General features: G+C 44.1%; 1 protein-coding gene across 1 annotated transcript in view; it reads left to right on the top strand.

The window, feature by feature from the left end:
- TRAIP (TRAF interacting protein) overlaps positions 1-17,800 on the top strand; it is a 67,806-nt gene that overhangs the window by 43,151 nt on the left and 6,855 nt on the right. Inside the window, exons 12-14 of the mRNA XM_085899076.1 lie at positions 5,684-5,821; positions 16,073-16,148; positions 16,312-16,425. Of these exons, the coding sequence (XP_085755202.1) occupies positions 5,684-5,821; positions 16,073-16,148; positions 16,312-16,425 (328 nt within the window). The remainder of the gene's footprint in view (positions 1-5,683; positions 5,822-16,072; positions 16,149-16,311; positions 16,426-17,800) is intronic.

Below are 17,800 nucleotides of genomic sequence, written 5' to 3' on the forward strand. Positions count from 1 at the left end.
TAATGACCGGGGGACACGCCCTCGGTAGGCCTTGTCTGAACCGGATTGCCTTACCGGATCAGATACAGCCGAGCGACACTGCCAAGGACGTACCGGCTAAAAGGAATGGATAGTTGGGAATAAAGTCCCGGCTCGGCTCGGATACGGATCATGCTGGATCAATGAAAGAAAAGACAAAAACGAGCTGGGAACATTTCGACAAAAGCAGGCGAGGAAAAAAAAAATGTGGCACAAGGAAGGTGGATTTATTGTTGTGTGTAAGTAGGGATAGCAAGAAATGTGAGGTGCGACAATAAAACAAGCAACTTACAAAAGCAGACACAGAGCAGACCTATCCCGACATAACTCTTCTGCAATCTTAACTTAAGCGAGGAGAGGCGCCATGACGCGCGCGCGCGCGCACACACACACACACACACACACACACACACACACACACACACACACACACACACACACACACACACACACACACACACACACACACACACACACACACACACACACCGATGAAGAGGAGTTGATGCAAAGAAAGGAGATTAGGCTAACGGTCTCGTCATACCTTGCACGATTGACCGACCGTGCCACCCAGTATGTTTTGGGGGGGGGGTGCTCCGCTGAAGGATCCCTTCTTGATAGTTCGCGCAACTCCTGCTTGGCTATCCAGAGAAGCGGCACGACCGTCAGGCCTGAGGGAGGGACTTTGGGTGTAGCCAGCGGCGAGTGGGTGGAGGAGGCGGAGTCGAGAGCAAGTGGGCAGAGTGGCAGACAGGATTAGGTGGGTGGGTGGAGCCAGCGCTGAAGGAGGCGGAGTCATCAGCGAGTGGGTGGAGAAGGGCGGAGTCAGCAGGCAAATGCAGAGATTGATCCCAGGCCAGACAGAGAGGATGAGCAGGAGCGCAGACGGCCTCGTGACCCGTCCTTTATAGACCTTGCAGTGCAGGGCGGGGTGCCAACCCGAAGCGATGTCGTCACTCGAATCGGGCGCTCTGATTGGGCTCTGGCCACCGCACGGCCTGGCCACCATGACCAGAAGTGACCTCGCTGTACATCCGGATAGCCATAGCTGAGCTGCGGAATCGTCTCACTCCGAACCCCGTGATATGGATCGCCTTGCACCGAACTCCCGGGCTGTGCCTCGGCGACCGGCCAAGTGTCACGTCAGCCCTGAATGCTCGCCCGGGCACCCCCGACGACCTGCGGCTAGCGCTGGTCAATGTGCTTGCTTTGTCCGTACGCCATGGGGCCCGAGCAATCCAGGCTGTACAGCATGCCTCTGCTTGGTAGCAGCTGTATCGAGGCTAATGGGATCTTAAATGTGATGTGTTGAGAAGGGTAAAGGATAGATCCCCTCTCTTATGGGAAGCTTTTTCTTTACGACAGACACGTCAACACACATTTCTTTCACGAGCTCTGAAGCTTGCCCTCATTTTTCCTCAGCAACATTCTTTCATGAGCTCTGACGCCTGCCTTTTTTGAGAGTGCATGGGTCGTCATGGTAACCGTGCCCTAGTGGGGCTGGGTGAGCTTGGGGTGGACGGCACCCCGCGGAGACGGCCCGGGGATATAAAAACGAGCGAGAGAAAGCGTGAGGTACGTTCTGTGAGGAGAGACGTTCTGAGATATAAAAAAAAACGTGAAAGAGGGACGTTCTGAGAGGAGAGAGATGTTCTGAGGAGAAAAAGTGTGAAGAGAAAAAGTCTGAGTAGAGAAAGGAGGGGAAAAAGTGTTCTGAAGAGAAAGTGAGGAGAGGAAAAAGCAAAGGGTGAGAGAAGCGACCAAGAAGCGGGTGTATGACCAGCACCGGAGAGACAATTCGCCCTTCCGAGTGCTTCGGCAAGCGAGCGTGCGGTGCACGTATGGGTGTGAGCAGCGCTGCCAACAAGTGAGGCATGGGTTGATCACCAACAACACCAGGGTCTAAACCCGTGACGGACGATCTCGGTGCCCTCCAGACTTCGACTGGCGTTCAAGGCTGCCCCGCGAGATGGTGCATGGCAAAGCTGGGTGCTGGCGACGGATGTGACACGCACGTATTTGCAGGACGTCTTCGCTTCACCGACGACTTTCTGGTGAGCGGGACGATTCTCCCCCTTCCCTCCCCCTGAATGATCTGTTGGGTAGCCTTGTCTGTGTTTAGCTGGAAGTAAGTCAACCCCCGATAAGCATCTGCTCTTTGTCTCTTTCCTGGCATTTTGATTGATTTTGCTTTGAAATTCATGCTTTATTTACCTCAGCAAATAAAAGGTTCTTTTTATTTATTTATTTTATTATTAATAAATTATTCGTCGATTTCCAACCTATCCGTGTTTGTCCTTTCCTTCCATTGGTCTGACATTGTTCGAACCGTGATAGACTCGGAGGTAATTACCGTGGATTTGACCAAAAAATAGTCGGCACGCACCAGCGGTTAAGACGCTCGGCCACCCTAATTAAAATCTAATCAGATATTGGTGATTATTGGTGCTTTGCGGTGCTTTGCGGTGCTTTGCGGAGGGCGCGCTCCCTGCTCAGGTAACCACGTGACCTGCAGTTAAACGGAATAATAAGACGGCGTTCACTGGAACTCATGGTTGACTTGGTGGCGTTCGTGGTTTTAAAACAACGCACCGTACCATAACGTTAATTGTGAGCGATGGCCCCAGGTCCGGCTCTCCCGAGGGCAACTGGGCATTCATCCCCCTGAGTGACAAGCTGGTGTCTCGGTACCCGTGACCGCAACAATATATATATATATATATATATATATATATATATATATATATATATATATATATATATATATATATATATATATATATATATATATATATATATATATATATAGTAATACCTTGACATACGAATGCACTAACTTACCAGTATTTCGAGTTCCGAGCCGTTTCTTGGACGATTTTTTTTGCTTTGTGTTATGAGTGGAGCGAGCTTTGAGACGCGCGCAGCCAAGCAAGCGAACACCCGCATCTCCCGCCTTTTCACGCATCTCCCGTCACTCACTCGTTCAGTTCTCTTGGTTATCTCGTTGAGTAGGGTCGTACCGTAGCAATTAAGTGTAACGTAGCATTTAAGTGTAAGAATTAAATTGTAGCAATTAAGTGTAACGGCAAAGAGAATCAAAAAAAATTGTAGCAATTAAGTTTAGCGATAAAGTGAATTACATTTTTTTTATCAATTACGTTTAGCGATAAAGTGTGATGAGACCTTCAAATTACCTCCGCCTATCTTCTCCACCACCGCCGCCACCTCCACCAGAATCTTCTGTAAGCCGAAGTCGTCTCATCTCCAAGGTAAATACACTTTATAAAACCAGTTTATTTATTTATTTATATTCTATTTTATTATCTTGGTATTATGTTTTGGATTAATTATTTATTATTCATAAATACATTTCTCATTTTTAAAACGACGTAACAAAGAAATTAGGGTGTTTTTTTTTGTGGGCTGGAACTGATTAATGGTATTTTAATTTCAATTGGGAAAATTGTTTTGATATACGAGCAAACCGAGTTACGAGCTCGGTCACAGAACGAATTCAACTCTTATGTCAAGGTATTACTTAATATATATATAAAAGTGTGTGTGTGTGTGTGTGTGTGTGTGTGTGTGTGTGTGTGTGTGTGTGTGTGTGTGTGTGTGTGTGTGTGTGTGTGTGTGTGTGTGTGTGTGTGTGTGTGTGTGTGTGTGTGTGTGTGTGTGTGTGAGAATAAAAGATTAACCACTTCAAAACTTTATTAACCAAAACATTGAGTGATAACAGAAAAATTTAACTCTGAAAATGAAAACCAAATCATGGACAAATGAAACTCATTATGCATTGATGTGCTTACAGTTGAGGTGTTCAATGTGAGCACCCCCATGCACACAACATGCATTCACACGAATTGCTTTCATTGACGTTTCTGCAAGTTTTAATGGTTATTGTCTGCACATAAGACTCAACTGCTGCCTTCAGATCAGTTTCAGATCTGGAGTGTTCCTTGTAGACGTTATCCTTACAAACTCCCGAAAGAAAAAAATCCAGCGGATTGAGGTCGGGACTGTGGAAACCATTCATGGTCCATAGAAAACTCGAGTGCTTCCCCTCATGACGAACCGCGAATCCCCGGGATGTAATACACGCACATACACGCACATACACGCACATACACGCACACACACGCACACGCATACTCGCACGCATACTCGCACGCATACTCGCACGCATACTCGCACGCATACTCGCACGCATACTCGCACGCACATACTCGCACGCACATACTCGCACGCACATACTCGCACGCACATACTCGCACGCACATACTCGCACGCACATACTCGCACGCACATACTCGCACGCACATACTCGCACGCACATACTCGCACGCACATACTCGCACGCACATACTCGCACGCACATACTCGCACGCACATACTGCGCACGCACATACTCGCACGCACATACTCGCACGCACATACTCGCACGCACATACTCGCACGCACATACTCGCACGCACATACTCGCACGCACATACTCGCACGCACATACTCGCACGCACATACTCGCACGCACATACTCGCACGCACATACTCGCACGCACATACTCGCACACACATACTCGCACACACATACTCGCACACACATACTCGCACACACATACTCGCACACACATACTCGCACACACATACTCGCACACACATACTCGCACACACATACTCGCACACACATACTCGCACACACACACACACACGAAAGGTTTAACGGTTAATTGTGTTGTACTCAAAGTCCAGCCTTTTCAAAATCCGGTAGCGGGTGGAAGCACAGGTGCGGGGCAGCCACAAGGAGTAGGAGGAGGAGAACAATGGGGAGACAAATCAGCAGGCACACGAAACCGGGCACAGGATAGGGTGAAGGCAGGCAACAGGACGATCTCCTCCAAGCTCTTTCTCCCTCCAGTTCTCCCCAGACCTCGACGCACCTCACTGACACACCCAGCCGTCTGATTTGGTCCTCCCTCTTCTCAATGGGCAACGAAAAGCTCCACCCCGTCTCGGCGATCCAAGCTCTGCCCCTTGGGAGATGACAAACGCTACTCCCCTCGCTCTCTAGGCGATCCAAGCTCCGTCCCTTTTTCTCCCTCTCTCTCTTGCCAAGTCTCTCGGCACCCCCCTCCCCTTGTAGAAGTTTACATTGAGGTTATACGTACAATTTCCTTCACTATAATCCTTAACTAACTGTTACCACACACCATCCCCTGTATGGTTTACAATCAAGCAGGACTATTCTTAAGATAACGTTTCCCTACATATATACAGTATGTCGATATGGCTACTCGTACACGGACCATGCTACTCTGTACATTCCTTTCTGCTCTGTGGAAATATGTGCACACACCACTGCGTGCGTACACCATCACACATACACACCACACACATTATTATTATTATTATTATTATTATTATTATTATTATATATTTTTCTTACAAATTTGATGTTTCTCACTCATCTCCTTAGTCCTATGGCTGAAGAAATTGTAGTTTCAGAAGATTTTGACATGTTATTTCATTTTATTTGCTTCCTTGTAATATCTTTATACTTTAAGTCTTGGATCTACTCAATAAACTTAATCGTTGAACGCTGGCTTGTTATTCTGAAAATCATGACTGGTGGATTGTGTACTACTGATTTACTGGACTGCACATCCAGTCCAGCTCCATTGCAGTTGCAGCCAAGGATGTGTCCCATGCAAGACGAGAATACTGATGGCGAAAACTGGGTTGATGTTTCCTTGAACGTCAACTTGAATCCTTCCACTCCAGAAATGAATGTGCCCAGCAGGCACAGGTCTGTACAACACAATATACTTCTTACTGATCTGTGTGAACTTTCCATTTTTCTTATTTTGATTGAATTTTTACTTTATGTAACATGTATTCTGAGCTGGTTGGATAGCACAAGACAGTGCACTCATATTTTAGCTGTCTTATTTGTGTTTGATCCCTGAGTTCACGAGAAAACTATCATCCTGGTACAAGGTGTCCCGTCTGAGTGTGTTGCCTTCAAATGGACGTTAAGCTGATTGTTCGATCAACTGAGCATTTGCTGGTGGACAGATTTGGTGTCTTGAGGGTATGCCATTGTGTGTGCCAGTATCCTTGCCAAATTCCAAATTCCTCCCCTAACCTTTAACACCATGTGACGGAGTTTCCACTTATCCATGGTTGATTCTCAGCCAGCACCGTTCATGACTTGTGAGCACCCTGATGCTTTATAAAGAGGATGGGAATACTGTGAATAACAATTCAACTTGCAATTTCAAAATTACTCTCACTTCATTTCACATTTATATTTTATCCCATTATTACAGCAGCTGTACTGGTTACCTCTGCCACCGAAGGTGGATCGAGGTTATGTTTTCATCTGTCTGTTTGTGAACAAAATATCTCAAAAGTTTTGAATGGATTCAGATGAAATTTTGTGGGCAGGTTGCACTCACTCAAAGCCAGCCTGTCCATTTTTCCCACTAATATTACTTAATTTCCAAAATCATTCCCAAGTATCACTTAATCCCATTCGAAAGAAGAAGAGGAACACTAACTCGTCTCATGATCACAGATGGTTATGAAGAAGTTTCTACAACAGCCTTGGTGGCTCTGCCTCAGACTCTGCAACCTCCAATTGGAGAGCTGAACATTGAACAGGTTCCTCCCACCCAGACCATTGGAAGGTGATGACTCATCAGTTGAGGATGTCCAATCAGAATTGACATTGTTGATAGGTGTCTATTAGACTGTTCTTCTTCATTATTCACTCACTTTGTGAGAATTTGACCTGAAGAGAGCACAACAAAAAACTTTGTAGTTTTTTTTTTTATGATAATGTCCTTCAAAATGTCTCTGTTTATGTCTATATTAAAGTTTTGTAGTACCAAGCATCTTCATAATTATTCTGTTCTTCAATGCAAATCAGACTCTTGGAAATACAGGAATATGAGAAATATCCGTGGATGAGTGGTGTCGGGTTGGTACAAGCAAGCACTGGCAGTAGATACAACACATTTCGACACGCACGGACAGACACTTGAACTTTGAGCAATAGATGCAAAAATCTTTCTTTTTTTTCTTCCTTTTTTTTGTGGCCCCAGAACCAAACAATATATTTATAACAGCACTTGCAGCTCTCCCCTCCCCCTCCCAACACGATTAATAGTAAATATCATCATTTTTAGCTCGCCTATTCGAAGAACAGAGAGCTATAGCAATACCCCCGGCGTGAGAGTGGAAATGTTAAATTTTTTGTATTACGGAAAAACTCCTCGACGGATTTCGACGAAACTTGGTGGGGGGGGGTTAGGTATGGTCCAAGGATCATGCCATTAGATTTTGGACTTGGTCCCCCCCCCAAAAAAAAATTGTTTTTTTTTTTTGCATTTCTGCATGTTTTAAGTGATTTCCAACCCCCCCTCAAAAAAATTGTTGAGAAAAAAATTTTTGCAACTTTTTTTTCAACAAAATTTCGATTTCTTTTTTTTTTTTTTTGCATTTCTGCATGTTTTAAGTGATTTCCACCTCCCCCCCAAAAAAAAATGGAGAAAAGAACTATAACTGTCAGCACTGTTGACATCATATTTAATGAATAAGATATAAGGTTCATTTGAGTGACCCAGCAGTATTGGCGGCGGAGGTTTTGCACTCTCCCGAGTGCTCCCCCTCTAGTTTCCTTTCTAATGTTTTTATCTACCACACTTTTTTATACGCCCTATATATATATATATATATATATATATATATATATATATATATATATATATATATATATATATATATATATATATATATATATATATATATATATATATATATATATATGTATTATGTGATACCGGTCGTCCGTGTGTCTGTCTGTCTGTCTGTCTGTCCGTCCGTTCCTGTCTGCACTCTAACTCCCAAAGTTTTCAACTTTCACATTTCATATTTGGTACATAGGTACAGATTGTGGAGATGGTGTGTCACGACATACGTTCGTCATCTAAAGTAGTTGCCATGGCAACCAGGATGCTGTTTTCCATCCGTTCCTGTCCGCACTCCAACTCCCAAAGTTTTCAACTTTCACGTTTCGTATTTGGTACATAGATACAGACTGTGGAGACGGTGTGTCATGACATACGTTCGTCATCTAAAGTGGTTGCCATGGCAACCAGGATGCTGTTTCCGTCCGTTCCTGTCCCCACTCCAACTCCCAAAGTTTTCAACTTTCACGTTTCATATTTGGTACATAGGTACAGACTGTGGAGACGGTGTGTAGCGACATAGGTTCGTCATCTAAAGTGGTTGCCATGGCAACCAGGATACTTTTTTTCCATGTAGTAGCACAATTCTGTATATTGTGCTCACTTGCGCTCTTGTTACTGATTACAATATACTGTTGCGAATTCGCGCCCGCCGGCGTGCGAACGGCCACGTAACTCGAATCGCGGCACGTCGCCCACCGGACGGACAATTCTGTCATGACCCTCTTGGACTAACGCCGGGAGCTAGTCATGGGTGGGCCTTTCGGCCTCACCACGATCGTGCCAATCGGCCCCCGCGTGGGATAGGGTTGTTCGCCAAACTCGACCTACCTAAGTACCCACGCGGAGGGTAGACCGGGCGATCGCACCTCGCCGCAGGTCGACTCCGGACACGGGCCACTTAAGCGACCCGTTCCGTACTATCGGGATAACCGAGCGGTGTTATCGTCGGCCTCGACGGTTCCAATTAATTATCGGGCGTATTAAGCCCACTACCAACCCTTTACGTGAAGCAAGATGGAGATTCAATTAAAGAAAAGACGAAACGAAACGGGAAAAATAGTTCAACATAATGCACATTTATTCCGCGGCACACGGAGAGCACACATATACAATTACAATTATGCACCAAAAGTAGATGTAACAAAAGAAACACAACAATGCAGATCTACAACCGACTACGCGTGCACACGGCAACACTTACACAGTTTTACTTTACAGACGGCGCCAACAACACATTTACTCAAAAGCAAAAGAAAAGGGCCACCCTCAAAGCCAAGGGGGCAGACGGGGCCTGTGGGCCATGATACCGGGTGGATCCTACCCGTGTCTTTGTGATGAGCCGCAAATGTGGCGGCGCGGCGGCGCCCCGACTCCGCGCTCCTTCGCGGGTTTCGTTGGCACTGCTTGGAGTGGGGTGGGAACGGGGCCCCCTTTTCGCACTATCTCAGCGCGGGGGGGAAACAAGGGGGGAATTGTTGATGCTCTGGGGAAAGAGGATAGCTGGCTTGCTTGGGTCCCGCGGTGAGCGACTCCACTGCGAGCTCGTCGCCGACCGCCGTCTTCCTTGCCTCGGACCCGAACCTTTCGGTTTCCTCCCTAATTCTCCTCAGCCGACTGCAGCAAATCACCTCGACCGCGCTCCAGGCTTCCTCTCTCTGCAGCTCCCCGACAGACTCTGAACCCCGACAGACTGCGAGCTCCGACAGGCTTCTCCTCTCTAGACCCGACTTCACTCTTCTCAAACTCGCCTTGACTCTTCTCCAACTGACTGCCTCCAACTCACTAAATTCGCCCCGCGCTCGGCGCTTTATAGTCCGGCAGGAGAACCCATATGCAAATTTCTAGATCAGAACGAGCTCGGGGGTGGAGCCACGCTCACCCATTGGACAGAGAAAAAGGGGCGTGAGTCTCCCCTGATCCTCGAATTTGCATATCCCGATTCTACTCCGACGCGCCTGGAGGCGGGGCCAAACCGCCCTGCGCTTGCTGATTGGACGGATCAGAAGTGGGCGTGTATCATTCCTGATCCGACTTCTCCTCGGAAAGGCCGCACTTTACACCCGCGGCTCGGCGCGCGTCCCGCACGAGGCCAGGACAGCCTGGCGCTCGGTGCCCACAAGCGGTGCGGGAATGGCCGCAGAAGGAGAGGCGAAGGTGGTGGAGGGTTTAAAGTGGTGGTCCATGGCCATGGCGACGTTTGGAATGGCGGTGATGCGATGTTTGCGGGAGCGAGTTGTGAAGGTAAAGGTCGTGGCTGTTGGCGTTGTTGTTGTTGTGAAGCGGCGTTGTGGTCGGTGGTTGTTGTGTGATGGCGGTTGAGACGTGGTTGGTTCAAAATAAAGATAGAACAGAAAAACGGCTATCTTAAAGGGTCGCAGCCCGAATGAATCGCATTTATTCCCTCTAAACAACGGGTTTGGGGCTAACTACACATGTACTTACATAGATATCTCACCTACGGGACCTGAATGGTGGTTTGCGAATTTCCTCAACCGTAACAATACAAATACATATATTGCTTTATAATTATACTTCACTGCAATGCTTTATAAAAAATATTAATTATTAGACTCGTCTTTTAAAAACGATAAATGTATAAACAGGCGAGCATTGGGTGTCTTTGACACCAACTCTGGTAAATGTACCTTGTACATTCACAAGTCCTTTATGTCCTCTCTATTGGTGTTCAGAAGTATCCAATCCAGATGCATAGTCCATTCACTGGTAACAATCAGTTGAGGGTTTATGGAGCACATGCCCTTCCACTCGGGCCTTTCACCGGCCCACATGGTCAGGAGTTTGTATTACGAGTGGCTGCCAACTTAGCGAGCTGAGATGGTTCTCCAAGTTTATTTTGTTTTATTTTTTTAATTGTGCAAAGGCACAGTCCTTTCTCCTGGTGCTTTTCCAAGTGTTCTCTGCTTCTTTTCAAAGGATTTAATGTTGGAATCCTCATCTCACACACACAACAGACGTTCCACTGCCCTCAATGGCTCCAATTTCCTGGGGTTTCTGTGCATGCGCACCAAGCATTCTGGAGCAGATTACATTATTTTGAAAGTTGTGTATTGGTGGAACTGCATTGAGAAATGCAAAGCAATTGAAAAGAAATGTGGAAGTGTTTGTCATATCACTTATCACTTTTATTTTTTTTTCAATTGCTCAAAGAAATATTTTTCTTTATTTTTAACAATGAACATTTGCAAGTATCTAATTAGTGTGTGTATACTAGTTTTGAGTGCAGTATTGTTTTCAACGTATGAATTGCTGGTTATTGGAAGCTGTTGTCGAGTCTTGAGGATGTGTTAAGTCGGCTGTATTGTTATTCTCGCAAGGATTTTGTGGCCTGTGCTTCAAGTGGAATTGTTGGAATATAATAAGGTGTGCTTTCAAATGCCAATGTTTGTTCGTACATTAAAAACAATTTTTATGATTGTACGTATTAAAATCGTACCTTTTTGAAGGTACGTGGACACCTGCTTTGCAAGGACAATCGAGCAATGTGCAAGCTGTTTTGCAATCCATATTTTCCCTGAACGACTGGACACCTGTTTAACATGGGCAAAGACTTGGGGCATTTTGTCTTTGTGAAAGAAGTAATGTCCCCACTCGTACAGAGAGCACTGCCCTGCTACTTGTTCAGCCACATTGTATATCTACCAATAGATAGTGAGAGCTAGGCCTGGGTGTAATGTACTTCTGGACAGCCGATTTGCACTCTTACCTTCACCTGCATGTCTTGAACAACTTTTTACCCTCACCGAAGTAGAGGGTATTGCATTTGGTTTCGTTTGTTTGTCTCTGTCTGTCTGTCTTTGTTTTTGTTTGTTTGTTTGTCTGCACAGAACTTTATTGTTTTTCACAGCAACTGCTTGTTGGATTGAGAATTTTCACCATAGTAAAATATTCTACATAGTAGACTAAAATGACCGTTTTTACAGCCATTTTTCCCTGCTGTGCAGGGGTTGGGCCTTTTCTTGAGGCAATGTTTTATGGCTGGATGCCCTTCCTGACGCCAACCCTGGTCGCCTCCTACGACACACAGGGATATGGTACACCTATTCTAACCGGGGCATACACCGGGACCGGTACACTCGTACTCATTTCGCCGATCTCGGAAGGATGACAGGCTGAGTCAACCCCCTGGTGTTAATTCAGCAACCAACGGGGCTTGAACTCAGGACCCTAGGATCCAAAGCCCACCACCCTAACCACTAAGCCAACACCAGGCTTTCTACATAGTAGACTACTCAAGTAGAATATTTTAGTGATAATTATGTCATCATGGCTCACGTGGTGTGGCAGCCATGTTGGAAAAACTTTGGGCCTCTGTATCTCTGAAACCGTACCAAGGAAAAAAATTGAAACTTGGCACATGGCAAGTATTCCTCATTGGGAATTAGTGGGATTTTCTTTTTTTAAATAATATCATTGGTGCCTTCGTTATGACGTCATAATTGCATAATGTAGAACACATATGATCAGTATGATAATTTTTGAGGGTTATCTTGGGATAAAATGGTCCACAGAAAAAAATTGACCTCGGCCACGTGATTCGGCAGCCACATTGTTTCTTTTTGGTGTTTTTTTTTTTTATTTTTATTTTTTTTTTGTTAAACCTTAAAAATTCTTCTTCTCTGAAGTGGCTGAACAGATCGAGGTGAAACTTTACACGTATGATCGCCTATCCATGAGGAACAAAAGGATCACATGTCGTGGGTCGTATGGTTTGGCAGCCATATTGGATTTACCCTGAAACCTATAAAAATCTTCTTCTCCAGAATGGCAAGACAGATTAAGGGGAAACTTCACACAAATGTTCCCCAAGCCATCGGTGTACAAGTTTATTCAGGAATAATTGATAGGTCACATGGTCTGGCAACCATGTTGGATTGAAGAAAAATATTGAATGTTTTCTATGGAACCACTTGATCAATCGAACTGAAACTTCACAATTATGATCTGATGGTGATGGGGAATACATGTTTTCAATTGAACTTGTTTGGACACGTGGTCTGGCAGCCAGAACATTGAATTTTTGATCTGGGTTCTTTTTGATTTTTTTATTATTATTATTATTATTATTATTATTATTATTATTATTATTATTATGTTTTTTTTAATAAGGCTCACTTGGTTGTGCCTGGATTGGTTTGAGGGTAAAGGAGGAGCAGCTGAAATGCAAATCCTATCCAGGTTCCTCCTGATGACTTCATCTTTGCTTTTTGCTTGTTTAGGTTCCTTCTGATGACTCAAATGCAGGACTCTCCCTATTTGGTCTTCCATTTGATTTGAATTTATTTTAATCCCATTCTAAATTCAATTGAATAATAATATAAAAACGTCATGTGTCAGGTGTCCAATCAAAGCATCTTGGTGCTCGGTCATCACTGCCAGCACGTTATAAAGTGAGTTCTAATTATGTCTCTTATTAATTACGTAACACACCAATATACAAAATGCACCACAAAAAAACGACACAAACATCACACAAAACAAGTCCTGGTGAGGGTCTGCACTCTCTGATTACTTGTTTTCTTGTTTCTTTTTTTTATTTAACATCTTTACTTTTTTGCTGTCATCAGACTGATACAAACAGCAGACTGTGATGGAAAAATGATCGTGTGAATCCTATAGTTGACTGACCTGAAGTAAGTGAAAAATAGAACAGGTTTGAAGATCTGAACAACCTTGTCAATCATGTTGTTGAATAATAACATCTTAATCATGTTATTCAATAATAATCATGTTGACCAATAACTGCATCTACGACAGTTGATGGTGTGAAATGTTATTGAAGGCCCTCTTCTGAATTCTACCGAAAGGGAAAATACGCGTTGAAACGCAAAGCGTCTTTCTTTTTCTTTCTTTCTTTGTAAACACAGAGCCACTTGCACTCATCTATAAATACTTTATTTTTATCTTGCCAAAACGAAGTTTTGCAAGATATGTTAGTCAGCTTTTATGTTTTTTTTTTGTTTGTTTTTTTTTTGTTTGTTTTTTTTTGTTTGTCTGTAATCACGTATAAAAAAATTCTGCAGAGCACAGTTATCATCGGAAATTTTTGTAACTTCGCATATCAGAGGCCTATAGAGGTCCCTTTCAGTGCACAAAATTTTGAAGGTCAAAGGTCAAGGTCACTTTGGCACAAATCAGGGGAGTCAACGAAACCCTTATTTTTTTGAGTAATTTTGATCGGATCGTCTTCAAACTTCATGGGAATATAGTTCATGGTCTGGCACTCAGCTGATTAATTTGTGGTGGCGATTGGCCTTGACCTTCATATGTTTTTGTTTTTTGTTGTTTTGTTTTTTTTTGGTCTGTAATCACGTATAAATCACTCTGCAGAGCACAGTTGTCATTGGAAATTTTTGTAACTTCGCATATCCGAGGCCTATAGAGGTCCCTATCAGCGCATAAAATTTTGAAGGTCAAGGTCAAAGGTCAAGGTCACTTTGTCGCAAATCAGGAGAGTCGACGAAACCCTTATTTTTTTGAGTAATTTTGATCGGATCGTCTTCAAACTTCATGGGAATATAGTTCATGGTCTGGTGCTCAGCTGATTAATTTGTGGTGGCGATTGGCCTTGACCTTCATATGTTTTTTTTTTGTTGTTTTTTTTTTTGGTCTGTAATCACGTATAAATCACTCTGCAGAGGACAGTTGTCATTGGAAATTTTTGTAACTTCGCATATCCGAGGCCTATAGAGGTCCCTTTCAGTGCATAAAATTTTGAAGGTCAAGGTCAAAGGTCAAGGTCACTTTGTCGCAAATCAGGGGAGTCGACGAAACCCTTATTTTTTGAGTAATTTTGATCGGATCATCTTCAAACTTCATGGGAATATAGTTCATGGTCTGGCGCTCAGCTGATTAATTTTTGGTGGTGATTGGCCTTGACCTTCATGGTTAGCGCCTCAGGTCAAACATATTTGACCCCAAGGTCAAATTTTCAAGTTTTAGGAACCATATCGTGTAGTACCTCAAATTGAACACCTCGATGAGTGCTTTCTAGATATGTCAAGCTTGAGACATTATGACGTCATTTGGTGACGTTATGAGGCAAAAGCATATTTTTCATGGTTACTCTGTAGAACGATTCTCATCGGAATCTCTCGTAGGCAGATCTTCCTCAAGGAGTCGCTCTTGGTGGATAGCAGCTCTGTTCACCTCAGTGTGACCTTAAAGAAGTCACACGTGGTCACCTTTTGGCAAGATACGGGTCACCCTGAGGGTGACATTGGTTTATTTATTTTTATTTTTTTAACATACATTATGGAGCCAGTTCATATGTATTACTTCAAAAATATTGCACACAGAATGCTTCACATGGGAGTTGATCAATAGGCCACCGTGCCTATCTGACACACGCAATCCAAACCTCAAACCAATCACCCAATCTACAAGCTCTTGCAGACACCCTGGCCAAATTCCAAATTACTGCTCTTACCCACAGAGGTGCAACTGCATCAGCGGTGCCACAGTGCTCTGCAAGAACGAATGCTAACCCGCAGTGTTGCATGCATACTAAGCCAACAGCATACAGATATACACTGCTGCATGTCAGGCAATCTACTGCTCGTTTGAGTATAGGGCCGACACACAATCCACAGTTGCAGTCACCTTTCATGACACAAACCCTCTTCAACACAACATCCATCAATTTAATCGGAAGTAGGGAGGCAAATGTGGGAGGGCAGTGGCAAAGTGATACTTCAGGGATAAGACTTTTTTATTATTATTTGGGTAGGGTGGAGGGAAGATCGATGAAGGTAGAATTAACTCTGATGTCACCAACAACTCAACAAAGCAATATCTCAGGATGCCAAAACAGCTGAACATGCATACACACTGCTCTCAGATCACCCAATTAAATTATGGTTCACCTTCCATTTCTGCTTCTGTGATTCCATCTAAACTTTTCTGTCCCTATACAATTGCATTTTAAACCTGTTTATTGTCTTTTTCCTACCACCTCACAGGAATAAAATTCGATACCGAATTTATGTTTAAACACAGGGACACTGTGTGAAATACCCCTGACTTGCTACTGTCAATTATTTGCTTATTTATTCTCAAGCTAAGGCCTCTGGTCATGTCACTCTCCAACCTGGTAAAATGTTTGGTTTCCCACATCTATTTTATTAATTCCCTATGAGGGCTTTGAGTAAATGAATAACTTATTTTCTCTGTGATGAAAGGATTTTGCCATGTCGGGGCACTTTTGCTTGAATCTAGAGGTGTCCATAAAAGACAGATACCATATACTTCGATTTGTGCCATTTCATCCTTTTTACCTTTTCCAGGAGAAACAAATCCATCAAAGATACCAACAGCACTTGTGCTAACAATGAAGATCGTCCAATAGCATGCGCCATGAAGGTACACTGTTGTTTTCATGGCACCTTATCATCTTTTGTTCTTCCAGAATTTTGGGTTTTGCTGCTTTTTGATATCAGCAGAAGTTTTTCTTCATGGCATGCTTGTAGTACTTGTGCGGATCACGTGTAAAAGTAAAAGTAAATGTCCCATGTCTTTGAACCAGATCCATGAGAAGGAAAGGGAGCAAAAGGATGATCAGGATCTGCCAGAGATTCTACGGAAAACTATGCTGAAGCCGTACGGAAGTTTACTGGCAGCCAATTCCAAGTATTCACAGGTGGGCATCTTTCCATCGACCTGGTTAGTGTCGATGCTGAAGCTTTACGTGATTTTGAGATTTCATTTTCAACTCCTTTTTGTTTACAAAGACCATAAATGAAATGTAAAAATTAACAAGAAATGTATAATTCCGAGAAAAAAAAAATGAAATGGACTGGTATACAGTATCAGGTCAGGTCAGGTATGGGAGCATGTGCCAGAACAGCGCGTCGCTGCGTCCACTTTCCGCCGGTACTCCAGGGGCCTCCGTCTGGCCATCCCCCAGGCAGATGCCAGGCCCATCCCCATCTCCTTGAGATGTCGACCAACCTGCTGCAACCACGAGGCAAGTGGTCGGCCCATTGTCCTCCTCCACTCACGAGGCTTCCTCGCTGAGAGAATCTGATGAGCAGGATCAGCATCAGGAAAATGAGCCACATGTCCATACAGCCGCAACTGACGCTCACAGACTATGCAGGTAACAAATCTCATCCGAGTCTCTCTCAGCAACCGCTCGTTGGACACAAAATCCGACCAGCGATAGCCAAGGATTCTCCGAAGAGACCTGGTACCAAAGGAATTAAGTCTCCATCTCAGATCCTTGGTCAGAGTCCAAGTCTCGCACCCATAGAGCAAGACTGGAAGTACCAAGGACCTGAAGACTCAGACTTTCGTCCTCCCGCACAGGTACCGGCAGCGCCACACCCCATGATCCAGTGAATCCATGACTCCCCAGGCCCGACCCAGACGTCTATTGACCTCTGACTCGCAGCCAGCAGAGACATGGGTTAGATACATACAGTATCTTACCCTTAGATACCCTTGATGTCAGGGTTAGATACATCAAGGGTTAGATACATACAGTATCTAAGGGTAAGATCTAGCGTGGTTTCTGAAAAAAATATTGGGAAAGGCAGATGTTTTATTCCTATTACAAAGTTTGACAGACAATACTGGTGCTGTTTGAGTGTCTGCCGAGCCCAGAGAGCATCTTTTAATCTGTTTCCATCCGGGGATCATTTTGGATGGTGTTTTGTGCTTTGTGTTTGTTTTACGGCCCATCCACCCTGAAAGGACGAGTGAGGGCTTTCCTTCTAAAATATGCACTATTTGGGAGTGCAGTGAAAACTCAAATCTGAAAAATTCCCCAAAAATTAAAACTTCCGCACATCCGTAGATTCAAACTTCCGAGCAAAATGTTGTCTGAGTTTGTGAAGGCTTCCACTTGGTAGTCTGGTGTGCTACTTTAACCTGTGCCTTGTCTTCCTTGTTTGAACCCATTGGTGGTGTTATTCCATGTTTTTTGCAAGGTTTTTCTGTTTTGTTTTGTTTTTGCCTTATTCTGCCCTATTGTCATCCAATACATGTCCACATGATGGTGCTGAGTCTCGTGA

This window comes from Eptatretus burgeri, chromosome 10 (genome assembly GCF_056783735.1).
Source record: "Eptatretus burgeri isolate ZD-2024b chromosome 10, Ebu_testis_v1, whole genome shotgun sequence".
In the NCBI taxonomy this organism is placed as follows: Eukaryota; Metazoa; Chordata; class Myxini; order Myxiniformes; family Myxinidae; genus Eptatretus; species Eptatretus burgeri.